General features: G+C 34.0%; 1 protein-coding gene across 5 annotated transcripts in view; it reads right to left on the reverse strand.

Annotated features, from left to right (window-relative positions):
- Positions 1 to 12,896, reverse strand: part of promL (prominin-like) — a 166,453-nt gene that overhangs the window by 140,294 nt on the left and 13,263 nt on the right. For all 5 annotated transcript variants that reach the window (XM_089105989.1, XM_089105993.1, XM_089105991.1 and 2 more), the window contains exon 2: positions 2,602 to 3,096. In XM_089105989.1, the coding sequence (XP_088962115.1) occupies positions 2,602 to 3,061 (460 nt within the window). In that variant the 5' untranslated portion in view covers positions 3,062 to 3,096. The remainder of the gene's footprint in view (positions 1 to 2,601; positions 3,097 to 12,896) is intronic.

Consider the following 12,896-nt stretch of genomic DNA (forward strand, 5'->3'; position numbering starts at 1 on the left):
TCAGCCCCCTTAACTATTTAGAAAACGTAGTTTTTTTTTCAAATAATATATAATACAGAAGAATAGAATATATATATTCTATATTGTATATAATATACTATAGAAGAAGGGCCCCCCCTTTTATATACTATTTGCTAACAAATTACATATAAAAAGCGGAAAGATAGAAAAATGTTTTAGACCCAAAGCACCCCACAGCAATCCTGGCAACACAGAATGTAAAATTTATAGGGTAAATATTAGCTATTAACAATATTATTAAAATTATATTTAGAAAAGAATTGGATGAAACTTCTCACTTTTTATGAAAAGGGAATAAAAAGGGCCTATACGAAAATTGAAGCATTACAGCTCGGAGTCGAAGCAATTATGTTTAAAGGTTCAGGTGTGTGAGTCGGTATAATGAAGATGTATGGATCTGGAGCCGGTATAACTTATAACCGAAACCAAAACCCTGATAAATACACACACACTTAACTATTTTTCATTTAATAATATAAGATTCCTTGCAAAAGTGTAGGAAATCGAAGGCCGTATCCAGAGGGGGGTACCGGGTTAACACCCCCCCCCCCGGAAAAAAGAACTGGTTTTGTCCGACTCATAAAATGCATATGCATGCATTTTTGATGCTCTTTTAAAATTTTCTTTGACCCCCCCCCCGCAAGAAAACCCTGGATGTGCCCTTGAAAAAATCAATTGGCCAGTCAATCAAGTGAAAAAATCCAGAGGGGGCGCCCCCTAACGTAGTCTAAAGTAGTGTTATTTACTTAATTAACGCAAGTTTGCGGTAATTAAACTTGCTCCTAATGCAAGTTTATCAGATCAACCTATTCTGCGCCCCTCCCCCTAAAAAAATCCTGGATCCGCCCCTGCAATTGGCAAGATATAACATTCAATTTATGCCAACAATTTAGTATCTAGTAAAGCGCATATGACACCATGGGCTTTTCGAGGGGGGTTAAAGGGTGGCAACCCCAAACTTATTTCTGTAAATTTCTTTCCACTTAGCTTCATTTTTCCTTATGATTTATGTACGTTTCGTTTCCATTTCTTTATTCAGAAAATTTCAGGTTTTACGTCTGTCACCCTAGATCAGTTAATTTTTCGGTTTTGTTTTATTTAATTAAATTCACTCTTTACTTTTCATGTCTAATCTATCTTATGAAACAAGCAATAACTGAATCTTCATCTGTAAATTTTTTCTCAGAAACGGTAGTAGATTTTTTTCTTAGAATCGGTCTACTTTCATTTTCGGGTGAAAAAAAAAATAACAATAGGTTCCAGCCCTCTTAATATTTTCATAAACCGTCTACTGACTGAAATTAGGGACTGGAGGTTGAAAGTATTGGGCATAAGTAGGAGACGTCTCAAAACGCCACTTGTTTGTTGACAAATCAGTTGATTCCGAGTTTTTTTTTGTTTTTTTTTTTAAGATAAGATTTATTCTTCATTAGATATACATACATTATTACATGTTATTATTCCCCCAAAGGTTCATTGGCATGTACAAAGGGGGAAGACAAATGAGTTGCTTACTCAGAGATGAAAAGCAAAAGAAAATTTTAAATGATCACTTACTCCCATACGAAGGAGAAGAAAAGAAAATATAGATAAAATGAAAATTATAGAAAAAATAGAATAAATAAACTTAATTAATTAATTAGATTAAATAGACTCAAAAAACTTCTATGAAGCCAAAGAATTTTTAACAATTTTTTAAACAAACCGAATGAGTGGCACCCTCGAGCTGATTCAGGCAACTTCTTCCAAACAATATGACACGCCATTAGAGGATTAAAATCTGACTTATAAAAACAAAAACAAAAAAACAAAAGTAATACAAAAGTAAACAAACAAACTTACTTTTAAACAAAAGTAATACAAAAAATACAAAAAGTAATACAAAAAGAGTAAGCAAAAGCAATACAAGGAGTAAAAGGAACTTGAACATGATTTAGAGATAGAAATCCCATTTTGATAGCTGTAAAGCGAGTTTCGGTTTCTTAATTGCTGCACATTGCGGCACAAAAACTGGCGACCGAAATACGGCACAATAATTTGTGTACCAGGCGGCCGAGATTAGTACGGTGATTATAGTTTGTTTTATAAGATTGTTCGTAATAGGATAGTTTTTCACTTTCCGATGTGAAAAACGATCTAGATAGGTCGCAACGACAGGAAAAGTCGTTGGGGCCTTAACTAATTAATTTTGAAAAGTTTTAATTAATTTTATTTAATTTTGGAAAAGGGTTTTTCACATGAGTGGTGTCACAAATACCCTTACCTCCAATACTGTAATGCAAAGACGCATCCAGGATTTTTGTTCGAAGGGGTGGGGTTACAATAAAAACTGTTTATACGCATTTATGTTATGTTTTTAAGAGACGGAGAAAATGACGGGGAGGCGGTACAAGTCCCGTACCCCCCCCCCCTCCTCCCCATTGATACGGGCTTGTCCTAATGGTTTTACTTTCTAGAACGGACAAAATAAGTTAACAGTTGTTTTGCAGAAGAAATTCAAAAAACTGTCGTTTTCACCAAACGAAGCTCAACACCCCCCCCCCCCGCCCGCCCACCGGGATTTGATTTAAAGTATCTTACCTTCCGGGAGGGCATTTCCAGGCTGAACAAAATCCAAAAATGCATTCACCATCAAATAAACTTCTTTCATTCCTCTCTGGTTTATCTTATAATCACTTTTATAAGGTTGTCCTTGCTTCAAAGAGGAAAAATTTACTGGATGATATGGTAGAACATTTTTTGTTGAAACACCAGCTCTAACTTTCAAATTTTCTAACTTATGATTCGATAGATTTTCATTACTATCGATTCTTACTGTAGTCAAATCATTCTGTTTTAATTTAGGCACACTGTTTGGTTTACTGATGGCATTAACTGGGAATGATGTATCCAAAGTTCTTCTCGAAAAATCATTTGGTGATATATGTCCAAAAGCTTGGTCAGGATATATAGGGACCCAATCCCCAACACCAACATTTTGACTGATCACAGAATTAACAAAAATAAATAAGAAATTGACAAAAATGGAAATGACGGCCATTTTCGCTCGATTTACCACTGACTCGGTCCAAAAACCTGAAAATAGAACTTATTACCAAAAATAATATTTTTGGTAAAAATTAGGCACTTCTATGATAAACACCCTGCCGCTCAAGTTGTTCATTCATTGACGCATTATAGAACCGGTTTTTATCGTTAGTTTCTTTCAGGTCAGTGTCAGGACAAGACAAATAGAAGTGACATAATAGATGGAAAATATATAATTTTGGCTATATATTTGCGCCTTAGGGGGGGGGGGATACAGTATTTGGCAGTGTGAAGTTAGAAAACAATTTTTACTACATAATATGTAGAATAATTGTACCTAACAGATTAGGCATGCAGAGCCGCTATACTTTACTTCCGTCCCCCCTAATCTCAAATATATAGCCCAAATTTGTTTCTAAAGTATTATATGTTTATCTTACTTTTGTATATTTCATTAGGATTGAGCGTCAAAGAAACATTTTAGAAGAATATTAGGTAGGGGCTATATCACACAAGCACAAAAGTTTATTAGCAAGTCCAGTCAATGAACCAAGGGTGGTGTTTATAAGAGTTTTAATTCCTATAGATATTGAAGGATATAAATCATAATATCAACAATTTCAATTGCAAGAAAATATGATACGGGGAATCATGGGCGCCAGCAAAGCGTTTTTCAGGGAGGAAGGTCTACAAAAATGTTCCCTGAGAGGTTACAAATGTTATGAACTGCAACTGTTTTATTTTGATCCCTTAAAACTACCAAAAATGTAAACTCGCAAAACAGAGCAAGGATCGTAAAGTCATAATTATAATAATAACGAAAAATAACTTGGTTAACCAAAAAGACGAAAACACATAAAACATAAAAAGAACAAAGAAATATAATTTATTTTAATAAATAATATATTATTTATATTTTCATTTTTATGCTTTTATATTTTACTAAAAATTTTTATTTTAAAAAATTAACTATAAATTAACTATTTTATTAAATAAATAAAATGAAGTATTTTAATAAATTTAGTTTCAAATTTATTTTATGTTTTATTCATTATAATAAATATTTAACTATTTAATAAATAATACAAGGAAATAGAAATATAATATATTTTAAAAGCCCATCATCATTGATTAATAAACAACCTTAATATTTCCTTCTTTAACTTAAATTGGAATTTCCGGGATAAATCAATTAGAAGTTTATCATTAACCTTACATTTGTCTGAGATTAATGGTATTGGATACCTAATTGAAAATCTAAACCTTTCACAGCTAACAAAAGGAATTCGGTATGTTCTAGAACGCCTAAGAGCGGGAGAAGATGGTAGAATCTCTAACTTCACACTGTCCAAATTCTTTAAGTTAATATTTCGATGTGGCATTTTCAAATCTAAAATCCTAGTAATTTTTTCACACTGTCCAAATTCTTTATTACTTCATAATATAAAAGGTAAAGGATACGGCACTAGACCCTTAAGGTCCAAACCGGCGTTGCTGATCTCCGTTTCGTGGCCCTTCAGCCAGGAAGGGCAATGGGGGGCTGGGGGCCAGCAAACCTATGCTTTCGCAAACCCTTCCTGTTTACCTTCCCCAGATTTCTCCAGGTACCCATTTAGAGCTGGGTTGACTCTGGCTAAGCTTACAGGGTTACACCACTGACCCGCGTCCCAAACCAAGAAACTGACCACACCAGAGATCGAACCCGAATTCTCGGATTCTCAGCCCAGCGCGCGTCCACTTAGCCAGAACGGCTTAATAATATGCTTCATAATATGCAGAATAATTGTACCTAACACATTAGGCATGCAGACCCGATATACTTTACCCCCCCTCCCCCCATGTGCAAACATAGAGTATTGCCCTAATTTGCTTCTATAAAGTACTATACTTTTATCAAACTTAGGTATATATCATTAGGATTCAGCGTATGAGAAACATACTTGAAGAATATTAGGTAGGGGCTATATCATACAAGTATTGTGGTTTTATATACATCCAAATCCATACACGCAGTTTTATATGCGTTGCAAGAATAACAGCGAATGTGTCAAAAACTTTGTCAAAAAGCTTTTGTTATTATTTGTTAGATATTATTCTTTAGCTGGTTTTATCCATATAGAGTAGGTTAGGTATTATATTACGTGTTATCCAGACCACACTCAAGTTCTTAATCTGAGTAAAACTGGTTTTAGGTATACATTACGTGTTATCCCGACCACACAGCAGATTTTGGGTCATACCCCACCTAGGCATTTGTAAAATCCAGATGCCACCCTCGCGATATTTAAATTCTTTTATTAAAACTTTTGCGTAGGCCTATAGGCCTACCTGGAGGAAGCTTGAATCGCTATTAACTTGGTATCTCTTTTTGGGTCGTGTTCTAGACATATTTATACTAAACAAAAATGTTTTCTGAAAATTTATTTTATACTTATGTTTAATGTCACTGCAATACTGTCATATATCTTTTTTGCTCTATAAATGTATTTGATGTGACGTCATTCACATAAAAGATTTTTTTTTCAAAATTAAGGTTCTTAAGTATAGTCAGCCGAAGAGAGCACGTCCTGCCCACCTTGAGAATCAAAGCTGTAGAATAAATATTTGTCGATACTACAGAATTTTATAGTTTAGAATAGAACCCTTGCGAGTCCTAAAACAATAAAAAACGGCTACTTTCCCAAATTGAATATTGTTTGCGTCAGTCAAATATTTATTATTAAGCAAATATCAATTTATAACTAAAATAAACTGATTTAATATTGACTGCAACATACGTGTCACTTGCTCTAATAAATACAGCTTTCCATTCGTAGTCCAATTCACCAGCACTCAACAACCTTCTTCATTCGCATAAACAAATGTTTAGAATACTTTTCGAAAATTCCTATATTTCTCACACAATTATTTGGTTGTATATACCCTCAATTAAATTTATACCAGACAAAAAATTGTACAGTAAGGCTTAAAATTCACAAGGTCCTCCATATACCAAAAAGAGTAACGGTACTTGCGTGTTATCCCGACCACACTCAAGAAGTGAAGTAAGGTTAATCATATGAAATGTACCAAAATCTGATGAAAATATAATACTTCAGTAACAAAAAAAACAGGCCGTCCAGAATGCATTATATTATATACCTAACCTATTATATATATATTAAATATGCAATTAAAATTTGTCTGCATAGCAAGGCTTAAAATTCACAAGGTCCTCTACATACCAAAAAGAGTAACGGTACTTGCGTGTTATCCCGACCACGCTCAAGAAGTGAAGTAAGGTTAATCATATGAAATGTACCAAAATCTGATGAAAATATAATACTTCAGTAACAAAAAAAACAGGCCGTCCAGAATGCATTATATTATATACCTAACCTATTATATATATATATTAAATATGCAATTAAAATTTGTCTGCATAGTAGTTTATACACACACTCAGACTAGGCTTATAGACTCCCGAGTGAAGACAGAGAAACCGGTTTTACTCAGATCAAGAACTCGGATGTGGTCGGGATAACACGTAGGCTCCATATTAACTTTTGGGTAAATAAAAAGCAAAACCGATAAAAAAGAGGTTTTTTAAGGACAAACGAAAATAATGAAGAAAACAAAAAACAGACTAGTAAAATACCGAAAAAAAAAGTAAATAAGTCATTTATTAGTATCCTCCGAGGGCAGTTCAAAATTTTATAGATGGTGTGCCAATCCTGGGAATTGGTGAGTGACTCGCCTTTGGTTGTTAGGTATTTGACTTTAGTTCTTCTAATTTTGGCTTTTATTGAATTTTATTCATCTTTTAAATTTGGTTTTTACTTGTTTTTTTTTTCACATCGACTTTCCGCGTTGTTTTTTACTTTCTCGTCTTTTTTTGGGATTTTCCTTAAATATTTTTTGTTCGCGCGAAGGAGAGGCGGTTGTCCTCTTGAAATATCCGCTTTGTTTTTTCAATATTTTAATTTGGCCTTAAAAAAAACCCATTTTTGATTGTTTTTTCTTTATATTGTAGCAATGTGGTCTGAGAAATTCTTTTTGGGTAAAACTCACCAGTTTATCTAATTTACTAGTCAACAATAAAAATCAGCTAAAATTCCTTAAAGTTGATATGTGAAAACTCAATTAATATGTGTTTTAACTTAAAACATGTTCCGTGATAGAGGAAATTAGACTAGCATTGATTTGAGATATGCTAGAATCTTATAAGAAACAAGTCACAAAATAGGTTTCCAACACCAAGATCTTCCCAATCTGTAACATGCGCTATCAGCCTCATAATACCAAGGACATTAAAACAGAAGCAATTTTTACCCCCTAGACGTATCCTAGGTTTCTTTATAAATGAAAACCTGCGATTTTCTAATATTTTTCTTTTTATTGTTTCAAAATTATTAAGTTTTTAGATCCAGGATGGCACTTTTGTCAGTGGCGCCACATTGACTCGAGAAAAAAATAAGTAAAACTAATCAGTCGAATTTGAAAATGCTTTTAATCCATAAAACTTTGATGATCTGTTGATTACCAAAGACAACAAAGACAACTGAAAGACGACCTATTGACAACTGAAAGACAAACAAGACAACTGAAAGACAAAAGACAAATACATCATCAAAAGAAACATACAAGTGTAGGTTAGTACCATGTTTTTGGCTTATTTTTTACTAATTTTCCCCCACGCTTCCATTCTTTTTTTGCTATTTGTTTAGTATCCAGTAAACACGCGACAAGTGAAGTTTCGTTAATGCTAATCAAATAAAACAAAATAGGATGAAAATATGATAGTTTAGAAACAAACTTGGGCTATATATTTGCACATTAGAAGGAAGGGGTGGTAAAGCATCGCATATATTAAATACGTAACTTAACCTAACCTAGGTAGTACCTTTTTTTGTCCCTTCAAACACAAAAAACTTAAGTTTAAATCTTTGTCATGGAGTGAGCAATACCTCACTAGACAGCTAAAACCTGTTTTTCATATAGCATTTTTGAGATTTCGATGCGGTCTTTCTCGCGTGTTTACTGGATTCTAGACAAGTACCATTTTTTAATTTGACACACGTTACTACAAAAAAAAACAAAAAACTTCATAACAGCGTATAGAAGCAATTTTCGTTCAAAATGAATACCTTATTTTTCCTACTTTGATATAACATACACGGTTATGCACGTTTCATTTTAACCAATTAGAACACTCAGATTTCATTTTCACTGACCTTGGTACTTCAAAATTGCAAATTGTAACTAGCCCTTTATCCAAAGCCGTATCCAGGTATGTATGGGGTTTGAGCCCCTCTCCCTGAAATTTTTGTCTGACTCGTAAAACGTAACAAATAATGCGTTTTTAAAGTTTTTTGTAACCCCCCCCGAAACCAAATCCTGGATACTGCCTTTCCTGAATAGGATATTTGTTTCAGCTGAACAAGCAACAAAAAAAAAGGGTAAAGAATACGGCATTGGACTTTACAGTCCCTACCGGCGGTGCTGATCTCCGTTTCTTGGCCCTTCAGTCAGGAAGTGCTATGGGGGGTTGGGGGCCAACCATCCTGTGCTTTCGCACACCCTTCCTGTTTACCTTCCCCAGATTTCTCCACGCACCCATTTAGAGCTGGGTCGACCCCTTGGTCTCTCGTACAAAGGATCCTAATTCAAGCAACAAAGAGACCTCAAAAAACAATATTTTAGGGTTGTATGCAGGGAGGGGCATCCGGACCTGTGTTCCTCAAGAATCTTCGAACTTGCCCCTTCCCTAAAGAAATTTATGTAGGAATTCCTATGTAGACAGTACCATTTTTAGGCCGGGGGGGGGGGGCAAAGTATACCACAGGAAGCGCAAAAATACGCAATAAAAAGAATTTAAACTCAGATGTAAGAACAAATTGAGGGGAGGGGGCAGTTATCCTCCCTGCCCAGGCACAGAACCACCATTGTATTAAATGATTAGAATACAAGTCTCAATTGAAAATAATATTTTCAATTGATACAAATCAATTGAAAATAATACAAGTCTTTCGTTGATTTTTTTAGCGAAGAAAATGTGATTTGAGCACTATTTTAGCAAGGAATCGGTCCAATTCACTTCTAAATAAGTAATTGGCATTGGATGCCATAAAAATATGATCTTTCTTTGCATTTATTCTTGTTTTCGGGAATACAATTAGGAACAAAAACAGATGAAATAACAAAGTGCTTCAAGCAGTCCTACCTGAACATATTCTACTGAAAAGTAAGAACGTATAGTTCCCACAAAAAAAAAGAAAAGAAAAAAGAACTAAATTGATGCCAAAATTGATTCATTTTCTGCTTCACGGACGAAAATCTTTGCGTGAGACATATGACCAAACAACGGAACTGTCAAAGTGAATGACCTTGCAATGTGCTAACCCATGCAAAAAAATCTGAGGGTGTGGATTTAGCAAGGAACTATTCATAGGTGGGGATGGTAGAACTCAGCCACGTGAGACATGTAGAGTAAATTTAAGCTTTTCAGAGAAAACGCCGATTTATACACATTTTCGAGGATTTTCCAAAGTACTTTTTACACCACTATTTTCTATTATTCACGGAGAAAGAGGTGGCCTCTGGGCTAATCTTGCAGAGCTTATCTACTGTATACCATGCTGAATATATTATATATTATTTATGAAGGTTATTTATAAATTATATTATATTAATTATATTATTTATGAATAATATTTATGAAGGGTATTTGGTAACTTTTGCAAGCATTTGCAAAAGATACCTATTATATATTATTTATGAAGGTTATTTATAAATTATGTTATATTAATTATATTATTTATAAATAATATTTATGAAGGGTATTTGGTACCTTTTGCAAGCATTTTGCAAGCCTCAGTGTCGCCAGACCTCCTCAAATGGAAGCAAATTCTCCCAGAGACTAGCCACCATCGAGAGCTATTGAGAATCTATGGATTGAATATGAAATTTAATTGAAAAGATAATGAAGTTTTACGTCCCCAGTGTTGGCAAGGTATTCAATCAAAGCGGGTAGTACCAAAGGGAACCCCCAAAGCTATAAATTTTAGCGTTTTCCCAACAGGTAGGCTAGACAGAGGCAAATCCAGGGGGTTGGGAAGGGAATCCCGCCCCCAAAGATTTTTCTGGCTCCCCATCCCTTGTTTTTTCTGCTTTTCACTCTTTTTTAAAATAAATTTGTCAATTATTGGTGACCTTGTCGCGTTGGCCCCCAAGACGTTGCTTATTGGTGCTTTTGTCACAGAACTTCAAAAGAAATTCTGCTCTTTTTAATCAAAAATAAAAAACTTTCGAGTGATGAAAGTTCCATTAAAACTGAATCTCCATCTCCGGTACAAAACGGAAGAAGTTTCATTTTTTTTTTAAGATATCAGGAAAATTAAATGTCAGCTTTTAGTTTTCTGTTGTTTATTCGGATCTCTTACCCAAGCTCTATAACAAGCTATGGCAAAACCGCCCAGTCGATTCTAAATAGTTTGGACACACAAACTAAAAAAGTTTGTAATGGACGAGATAGGGTGATCCTTTAAGGTATTGAAGCCCCCTAAAACCATCAATGAAAAGTTATTAGCAAAAAAAAAAAATTTCAATAATTTTAGAAAAAGGAGTGCAACCAGAGGCTATAGCGTTGCCTATAATAAAGGCCATACGGCTCCAATGTTTTATTATTTATTTATTTAATTTCCCAGAGGCACTTCATATGGAAGGGGTCGTCATAAAAACTTCAAAGTGGGCTCATTCGATTAGAAATCGAGAGTTCTAGTGCCCTCAACTCCCCCACAGCTCTCAGGGCAAGAGTTCTAAGTTACGCCCTGGGTGCATATAAAGTTTTATAGAAAGCTTTGTCGTAGAAACTTCAAAAAGGACTCATTCGATTGGAAATTCAAAGGGCTAGCGCCCTTTTTAATAGCCAAAAATGATTCGAGGGAAACTAGCCCCCCTCTCACGCCCACCTTTTCACCAAACACATCCAATCAAAATTTTGAGATATCCATTTTGTTCAACGTAATTGAAAATTCTGGAAAATTAGGGTTTTGAGGATAAATACCCCCCACAGCCCTCAGGGCAAGGGTTGTAAGTTTTGCCCTGGGGTTATATAAAGTTTTTATAGAAAGCATTGTCGTAGAAACTTCAGAAAGGGCTCATTCGATTCGAAATTTAAATGGGTAGTTCCCTTTTTAATAGTCGAAAGTGATTGGAAGGCAACTAACACCCCTTCCACGCCCACCTTTCCCCAAACACATCCAATCAAAATTTTGATATAGCCATTTTGTTCACCGTAGATGAAAGTTTTGCAAATAAATATGTTTGAGCAGGACACTCCCCCATAGTCTTCAGTGCAAGGTTTATAAGTTATGCCCTGGGGGCATATATGGTTCTTTTGGAAGGAATGTTCGTATAAACTTCAGAAAGTGGTCATTTGATTGGAAATTGAAAGTTCTAGTTCACTTTTTAAGCGTCAAAAGTTATCAGAGGGTAAACAGCTTCCCCCCCTCCCCCTAAAAGTTATGCCTACTCATTTGTAAGTTATGCCCACTCACTTGTAAGTTATGTTCACTTTTTAAGAGTCAAAAGAGATTGTAGGGCAACTAGCCCCCCCCCCCCCCAAGCCGCTTTTTCTCCAATGCATCCAATAAAATTTTGAGATAGCCAATAAGTTAAAAATTGCTCAAAAGTCACTTTGATGAACATTTGATTTCTTTAAAAAAAAGTTTGGTTTTGAAATAAGGAAGTTTTAAAAACCTGAAACTTTTTGCAATCAAAAACGAACAAAAATTAATTTAAAAAACCGTTCCGAAACATAAGTTTTTCAAAGAAAAGTAAAGACCATTTTAAATTTAAGCTCAACAGATACAAGTACCTGTTTAAATTCAAACTCAAATCTACCAGAAATTGCTATTAAAAAGAAAATGAAACCCAAAACGAACAGAAATTAAATAAACAAGCATAGCAAAAAACATACAACAAGTAATAATATAAATGAATAAATAGATCATAAAGTGAGTAATGCTTAGATTGAATATGAAAATCAAGCTAAAAAAATATTTTACTATTGAAGTATAAATGAAACTTAAAACGAACAGAAATTAAATAAACAATCAATGCAAACAAACATACAATAGATATTAATGTAAATGAATAAATAAATCTTAAAACGAGTGAAATTTAAACTGAATACGCAAATCACGCTTGAAACGAACAAAAATTACTGCAAACAAGAGTTTGGGTATCACCTCCTTCTCCCACTGTAAAAGTCTAAAACCTACTGCGTCATTGGCGCTTAACTGAAAACCAATTTCATGACAAATATTTTCTTTTGTACTTAATGTTAAAAATAAACATTAAAATTATAGTAATATTCTGAACTGATGAGCTTTCAGCAATTAATGTCAATATACATCAAATATTCAATTTAATTTATTAGTCATTTCTGAAGTTGTTAAAGACAAATATAGTTTCACTAAAAATAAGTGTTTGGATGCTGCCTCCTTCCTTAACTGTAAATAAAAACCAAAAAACCTACTGCTTAACTGAATACGAATTATATTACAAATATTTTCTTTTCCAGTTCTTACAGCATTGAAAATAAAAATAAATTACAGTGAAATAAATTCTTGAACGGATGGATCTTTCAACAATTAATATTATTATGCATCAAGTATTCAATTTTATGTTGTTTATTCTTTCCAAGACTGTTTAAGACGCCTATAGTTTTCAGTAAAGCACCAATGACGCATCAGGTTTTAGACTTTTACAGAGAGAGATACCCAAACTCTTGTTTGTAGTAATTTTTGTTCGTTTCAAGCTTCATTTGCGCATTCAGTTTAAATTTCACTTGTTTTAAGATTTAT

Source organism: Artemia sp. Qi Xiang Cuo, chromosome 20, assembly GCF_049724085.1.
Source record: "Artemia sp. Qi Xiang Cuo chromosome 20, ASM4972408v1, whole genome shotgun sequence".
Lineage (NCBI taxonomy): Eukaryota > Metazoa > Arthropoda > Branchiopoda > Anostraca > Artemiidae > Artemia > Artemia sp. Qi Xiang Cuo.